The sequence below is a fragment of the Plectropomus leopardus genome, chromosome 6, assembly GCF_026936395.1.
Source record: "Plectropomus leopardus strain MGB_pleo_1.0 chromosome 6, ASM2693639v1, whole genome shotgun sequence".
In the NCBI taxonomy this organism is placed as follows: domain Eukaryota; kingdom Metazoa; phylum Chordata; class Actinopteri; order Perciformes; family Serranidae; genus Plectropomus; species Plectropomus leopardus.
This window is the reverse complement of record NC_142181.1, coordinates 5,441,201-5,449,297: the sequence shown is the minus strand read 5'-3', so window position 1 is coordinate 5,449,297 and position 8,097 is coordinate 5,441,201. Positions and strand designations below refer to the sequence as shown.

Sequence of the window (8,097 nt, the reverse complement as noted above, 5' to 3'; positions counted from 1 at the left end):
AAATGCTAAATGTATTTTCTTTGATGTTCTTTTTCTCTCCTCAGCTGTTCCACACCGGATCTGCTTTTGCCTCATTAGCATCATTTCATCATTCCCTCTCCTCTAAATTCAGCCAGGGTGCACCTCATGATTCGCCATCTGTTAGAGGTCAGGAGAGATACTGTGTTCTGGGCTCTGGAGACCACAGTGTGCCACCCAGAGACTAAAAGTACTCCCAGTGGAGACACTGGACCTTTGGCTGAGAGCTGAATGGATGAACTTCTCTAATGCTGACTGTGAAGAGGTGAAGGAGAGAGCTATAGTTTAAAATTCTGTCTACTTTCTATTATCCTGCACTTTTTTTCAGATCATACTGCATATAGAGACTTTTTTTTAACTGTTTTGAGAAGTCATTCTTGTAATATGCTGTGGAAGATTTATTAATGCATAATATTTTACACAAGGACAGATACAAGTGTTTCATCTGAGAGCACAAATTGGGACTGTCCTGTTGATGTATGCTGCTTGTTTTATCTAGATTGTTTCAGCTTTATAACTCAAACATGAAGTGTCCCTGCTATGACTGAGGCCACATTACCAAACTGATGTGCTGCTCAATGTCATTTATCACATCCTAGGAAGAAAAACACACACGTACATACCATAAAAGTATTAATATGACAGTCTTGAATGTCACTATTGACATGTGGCACTGCTCAAAGGACAGCATTCTTGTCAATAGGAAAATGTCACTTCAGGTAAAGCTTTTAAAAAGGGGATGTAAAGGTCAACTGGGCTGTATTTACCTTGGCTTTTTTTCAGAGTAAAAAAAACATTTTGCACATTTTGTGATTTTGGCCTTGAATTTGTTCCCTCAGGAAGCACTCTCCATTTCAGATTTGAACTTCAGAGTGTATCCGTTATTCCATTAGCAGGTTAGCAAAACTTAAATGGCCAATTTTCCCTTGCATTATTGATAAAGTGCTCATATTGTGTGCTCAGTCTGTCTAACGGACAACCTGACCACTCCAGCGCTCAGCTATTTCTGACCACATGCTGGAGGCCTCTTCAAGTGGCCCCCTTCAGTCTTATCTCTGCTGTGTGTCTGAATAAGAAGGGGTCTCCACTCCTTATCAGTTTGTCCGTTACATTCCTTGCACCAGCGGTTGGACAAACTGCCATTTATGGCAAAAGGAAGAACACTATAGAGCCCGCGCTGTGCTCCACTGACCCACAATGCACCAGGGCATTATAAAAACCCACAACAAGGACCCCTGGACAGTGAGTGAGAGGTTATTAGCTTTTGGTAAACCTTTTCCTTGACTGTATTTTGTCAGCATTTATTCTGAGAGGGTTCACAGTAGAGAACAGGATTTATTTTCTAAAGCTTGGGCATATTGAGAGTGGGAGTGTGTTTTCTAACTGTGTGCATATCCTCTGCCATGGCATCACTGACATCCTCCAGCCGCACATCCTCCTCATCCTACCGCTCATCATCACGTTACAGCACCTCCAGCTCCTACCGGTCAGAGGGCTCACTGGGCGGATCATCCAATTCTCTGGATCCCCTTTTTGAGCCGTTTCTTGACTCTGCTGATCATTCCAGTCTGTTTGGAGAAGAAAGCCCTGGGGGACCCAGCTGTTTGGCCCCCTTTAACAGGCACAGCAGATCCTCCTATGGTCACAATGGTAAGGGATTTGACTGCTGCTGAGCTCCATCTTCATTACTGACTGCTGCTTTGCCTTTCACCCTTCGCATTATTGCACTGTAAACGCAATTAACAATGATAACGGTGACAGATGTACCACTCAAAGTTTAACTAATCTTAGCCTCATAAAACAGTTGAAAACCCTGCCTACAGCTGACTTCTTCATGCTTCAAGCTAACTCATTTTAAAACAAGAATCCCGTAAAATTGCAACACATTTTCATACAACTGTTCATATAATATCTGACAAATCTGCGTCCCATAAATGACATTACGTTGTCATCGTTATGTAGCTTATTGAAGTTACTGTGGTTCGGTTTATAAAAAGAAACATGGTTAAGCGTCCTTAGGTTTAGGCAAGTACAGTTGCTGGTGAATAGGAAAACAAACACTGTGACAATATACTTGAAAATTAATTAAAGGTCACTTGTTTCTGAGCAGTTGTCTCCTGAGGAAAGTCCTTTGAGAAAATTACCTGCTTGATTATGTCCACACAATACATTTTTACTTTTAACATTACAACAGAAAATGCTTTTGAGATGAAGATGTGTTTGGCAAATGTCATGATGCCCTGGATAATGTTGGCTGTGGTGAATTATCTTTTTATTATAGTGTAAAAAAATATGCAGAAAAAAGGTTAAATGAGCCTTTCCAGGATCATCATGCTTAACTATTCTACTGGAGCAGTTGCTGTTTTAGTGCCAGGCTCATTGGCACTATTGCAGCATTTCTTGAGGCATAGGGTAGATCCTTTTCCACTCACTTTCCCCACCAGCAGGAAGGAGGCATTAGTATCTCAGATTACAGCAGTGGGTTGATTGAAAGAAAAATGCCACAGAGTAGAAAAAGACCTGCGGCTCAGAGAGAGTAATGATCCAGAGTCGTGAGAGCTTCTGTGCTCTCTGTGAGAAAAAGAGTCTGTATGGCTCCAGACATTGTCTACTGGGACACATAAAAGCTAATAGCAAGGTGGAAAAAAAATTAAAGGAAAAATGAAGTGCTAATATAAAACAAAGAGGAAACTACATGTAGTGTTACAGCAGATCTACTACCATATTAAGCAGAAGCAGCCACAATTTTTTTTTTTTTTTTTTTAAAGTGTATTACTGGTGTGACGCCAGAGATCAAAGAATAATGAATAGTCAGGCCTAAACAGTGATTTAATTTAAACTATTTGGAATATTTTAGTACTTAAATGTCAAATAAAATAGAAAAAGAGGACATGTATATGATGCTCCCACAGAGTCTCTTATTTAGTGAAAGATTGTGTCTTTCTAGACTGGCAGTAAACCACATTTACAGCCAAAAAAGAAGCTTCAGCCTCTCATGGTTTATAATAGCCTTTGTGTTCTAGACTGAACATAATACAAAAAACAACCCAATCAACTGAGCAATAGTACTTGGCTTGACTATGTGGAGCCTGAATGTATAATTCTATAAAATAAATAAGACATCATTGGCTTATAATAGCCTTTGTGTTCTAGTCTGAACATAAAATACAAAAATACAACCCAAACAACTGAGCAATAATGTTCGGCTTCATTATGTGGAGCCCAAAAGTATAATTATATCAAATAAATAACTCATCGTGAAATACACAATTGAGTGAAGGAATTTTGCAAAAATGTATAAATCAACCACCATTTCTAAGGTGATCTAAGGAAACTTTTATGTAATCACTTATTTTCGTAATAGCAGAGGTTGAATGGAGTTCACTTTTAATTTATTATAGAAGATTTTGTAATAATTTCCTTTGTCAAAAGTCCATTCCATGCCTTTTTTTAAAATTCCATAATGTCTTCCAATGTCCCCTTTCACTTCTTGAGGGCATGTAATTGGTTAAAATCATGAAGTAAAAAGTAACATTTTAAAAAGTGCCAAGACAACAGATTTTTGAAGGGTCCATTTAATCAGCTATATCAACATATTTTCACTGCTCACGATGTTGTTCTAAACATAACTCCTCTGTTGTTTTTCTGTAGCTCCTGTAGGTGGTGCTGTGATGGGCCGACAGAGCAGCACAGGTGGCGGGGTGCGATGTCTAGGAGACAGCTACTGCATATCAGCTGACGTCAGCCAGTTTGAGCCGCATGATGTGGTGGTGATGGCCTACAACCACCATGTTGTCATTCATGCCCAGAAGGTGTGTGTGTGTGTGTGTGTGTGTGTGTGTGTGTGTTGTTACAACTGTCATTGTGAGGACGCTTGTTTCTAAACTTTGGAGTGAGGACCATTTCGCAAAGTGGGGACTTTTAGGCTGGTACTCACTCTATTTTTATCACAATGGCCTCTAGAGGTTGTTTACAGATCCAGATACACTCACTGCTCACTTGTTATCGCCCCTACTGACATTTTCAAGTAAATGCACCATCGAAAAAGAAAATCTAAAACTTCATGCCACTTAATGTTATGCACTTTTGAGTTATACTTTTAATTCATACCCTCATAGGTACAACATACCTCTTAAAACACACACACACACACACACACACTAATTAGTTAAGTTGATTTACATAGCGTCTTAAAAAAGAAATATTCAAGTGACCCAAAAGTTTCACTGAAATACTTATTAATATTTTTATATATGAATATTTCTACAATCAAAGATTAAGTGTCTCAAGTAGATATTTCTCAAGGTCACGACCAAAAACCCAGCTGGCACCGGATGTCAATATGACATCAGAAAGAAATTTGACTACATCAGACTGACAAAAATATTGGTTAAAATGAAAATCAGGTTGGCGATACTTCAAATGTCTAACAACATCAGATATTCATGTTGTGTTGATGTTAACATTATGTAGTTTATTAGGTTTTGCAGACAATGGGTTTTGTTCTCAATAGCTGATGACATAATGGTGTTATTCTACATTGGGATGATGTTGACATGACACAACCTAAAATTAAAACAAAATATCAATCTCATCTGCCTTGATTATTCTATGCCAAACTCACGTTGGCATTGAGCCCGGTGTCACTCTGAATTCATCAAATACATTTGCTGTTTAAGTGCTTCAGTGTACGAGCATGAAGCCAAGAGCTACCTTCCACATCAGACCAGAGTGTGGCTGGATGGTATCAGATGAGAACATGCTCAGAAAGGATTGATGGTGTTATTGTAATGGTCAGACAGCACCAGTTACGTCCACATGCAATGTACGCAGGCACCCTCATTTGAGAATGAGCTTCTTTTGCCTAAACCTAACCATCATAATGGTCCACGTTGGTTGCCATGTGCTGTTGTGTAAACATAAGGACCGTGCAGCATCATTCAACCATGTGTACCTGTTGACATCATGGTACTGGCACCCTGGAGTGTAAACAGTTGACACATAAGGATACCTAAAATGTCATAAGTAGACACAGAAGGTCACTGACAGAGTGGCACCATGTGACGAATTGTGATGAGAACGTGTTGTCGCATTAGACATTGTCCTGACATCAAATTTTTGTCACCTGAGTTAAATTCAGCCAATTAACAACATTTAATTAGGTGGCTAGCTGGGAAGGTTAGGCACCACTAAGTCAAACAATAAGGAGCATCATTAGCTGCAGCCTTACTCTACATACCATTGCAGATCTTTATTAATTAGTGTCTACTCATAAACAAACAGTAATCAATCAGATCAACACAAATACAGAATCAATCTGTTTCATTTCCATCATGTCAGACTTGGACATGTTCTGTCTGTTCATCTGTAGACATGCTTCAGCTTGCTTGTCTGACGTCTCTTTCTCTTCCCTCACAATTTGATGTTAATCGTGTTTAAATCGTGAGTGAGTAGCAGACAAAGGAGCTTTTGCTTCAGTGAAGGGAAAATTATTTTAACAGGGGTCAGCAGACAAATAAAAAAAAAGACCGTTCAACTGGCCTTAAAGTCTTCAGAGAACTAGACAGTGTTCATTTCCTTCCCCCTTTCCTCACTTTTTTGTCTCACTCTCCACCAGCTGAGCAGCACTGACCTCTTTGCCCTTTTCTCCATCACTTCTTCTCACCCTCTTTTCTCCCCCTCACGCCTTTTTCGGCCCTGCTGCTCTTCTCACTTAATCCTCCCGTCCTTATGTGCACCACAACCTTTCTTTTCATCATCTTTTCTTCCTTCTGTTTACCCCCGTTCCAACAGCTGTCCCCGTCATATTCAGATAAACCCCTCCATCTTCTTTAACCTTCTGTCTCTGTTCTGCAGGTACTAGATGATGGAAGTGTCAGCGACACATTTACCCATAAGTCCCTGTTTCCAGAGGATATGGACCCATTGTCCGTCAGTGGGAATCTTAACCCTGATGGTACCCTGGTGGTGAGTGTCCGCCGGACCACAACACTGGGTGGGCTGGAGTCTCCGAGTGTTCCTATCTACCGCAGTGAGGCTCACCTTTGACTTGTGGCCTCAAAGTGCTCCTTACAGTATCTCAGCTACCATTGTTTTATGATTATATGATAAAATTCAGTGCAGTTCACTCACTGACCTATCAAGCCGATAAAGAAACTAGAATTTAACTGGATTATGTCTGTGGATAAGTATTATATAATAATAGCTATTTTTATCCCTCGTTTCAGCACACTGTTCAACAATACCATATCTCCACAGTTTCTGGCTGGAATATGATGATTATTCATACCATTGATTTTAGTGACCTCCTGACCTTAAGTCCAGCATTACTGTTAGGTCAAAGTTTTATCTCCATCAAAAATTTTGTCATTTTTGGTCATTTGTTTTTGCTGCCTGTGTCAAACTTACTCTAGCATGATTATCCAAGTGGCTCAATGCTCCACCTTTAGGCTACATAAGAGACATAAACATCTATCAGGCGGGTTTTTAAGTTTATGAGATCATGGTGGATAGATGAGGGGAAATAAAATTGGGTTTATTTAAAATTGTACTTCATGCAATTTCAATGATACCCCTTTTGCACCAAAATTAGCATTGGTTCTTGAACTGGATCCAGGACCCTTGGAATCTCTATGCTATCTAATGAACTGGCCCATGTTTCCACCAGTCCTGATTAGAGCTATTGTAATCAAGGATGAGTCATAAAAAGAGGGCCACTGCATACTCAATTTATGTCTCTATCGTTGACTTCTCCATCCTCTGTTTCCTACCTGTAGAATATTACACGCCTGCTGATGTTTTCATGGTTTGCAAGTATTCTGCTATTTTTTGGTTCCATCTGGGAACCAACTTTTCAGGCTCCAAATTTTTTAAAAAATATTATTTTCTTTTTAAAATTCTTTGAACAGTAACCCCACATTGGCGGAAAAGGGGTATGTATGGATTTTTATGTAATTATACAATGTTTCAAATAGTTTTGAAGGTTTTTTAAAAGATTTTTTTTTTTTTTACAATAACAGTGAAAACTGGTGCACTCTGTGTCACTTTTAACCAAGCGTCCTTGGATCAGATCCATGAGTTAGATGGGTGCTATTTGTCAGATAATTTTAAATCCCACACACAATGGCTTTAACTTACTGCTATGACATACTACACATAGACTATTCAGGTTCCTTGAAGGTCCATGTTTGCCTTGCAAAAACTTGCCTTAACTCAATTTAGCAATCCTTTCATTTGAACAATGTGATTTCATACTTTTTTCATGTTCATCTTGTGAATTCATACTGTACGTTACACATGTCAAACTAAATTGTATGAGGATTTGGTCTTTTTTTAGGCATACAATAAATGTGCATTTTTATAAAAAGTGTAAAATAAACTTTTGTTAATTGTAATGGTTGTTTGTTTAGCGTAATTTCCCCCCTCTTCATCATTGGTCAGAAGGCACACAGGAGCCACAGAGTGGAAGCTTTTAGAAGTTAAATCATCTCTGGCTGGGCTTGAATCATACAGAGTTGTGATCACAGCACACAGTCCAACACCCAGGGTAAATTTGTTTAACCTGAATCTTACTTCTTCAATTTAAATCTCGAGTCAGTAGATTTCAGTCCACTGTGTGTTTCTCTGGGAAAAAATGGGTTGATGTTAGCAGCGTCAGGTCTGACAACAACCAGACACTGGTCCTGAGCCAGTCCAGATAATTGCACTGACATGGTGCTTTAAACAGATTAAATAAAAAAATCATGCCTGTCACCACCCATCTTCTTTACCTGCATCTGCATCCTCACCCTGCATCTGTGAATCCCTGAACCGTAAACCTTGCTCTCAAAACTCACCACTACATATTGGTATTGATGGGGTACAAACATTCAACACAACACAGTAGGACCTGAAATAAATTAATAACCTAATGTATAACCACTTACTAGAACAGCATGAACAATGCCTACACAGGCAAAAGTGTTAACGATGTTAATATGAGGGGGAACTGGAGGGAGATTGCTAAGCTTCTGCGATGATGCCACAGCAACTATGAGTCTGAAAAGTGTTATCAACAGTAACTACATATAAGCGCAGTGA

The 8,097-nt window shown here is 39.3% G+C and overlaps 1 protein-coding gene across 1 annotated transcript; it reads left to right on the top strand.

The window, feature by feature from the left end:
* Positions 1 to 1,239: 1,239 nt before the first annotated feature.
* Positions 1,240 to 7,390, top strand: hspb12 (heat shock protein, alpha-crystallin-related, b12). The gene is made up of 3 exons (XM_042487365.2): positions 1,240 to 1,668; positions 3,670 to 3,830; positions 5,875 to 7,390. Exons 1-3 carry the CDS (start codon positions 1,422 to 1,424, stop codon positions 6,064 to 6,066), a joined length of 600 nt encoding a protein of 199 aa, XP_042343299.1. The 5' UTR covers positions 1,240 to 1,421; the 3' UTR covers positions 6,067 to 7,390.
* Positions 7,391 to 8,097: the final 707 nt, after the last annotated feature.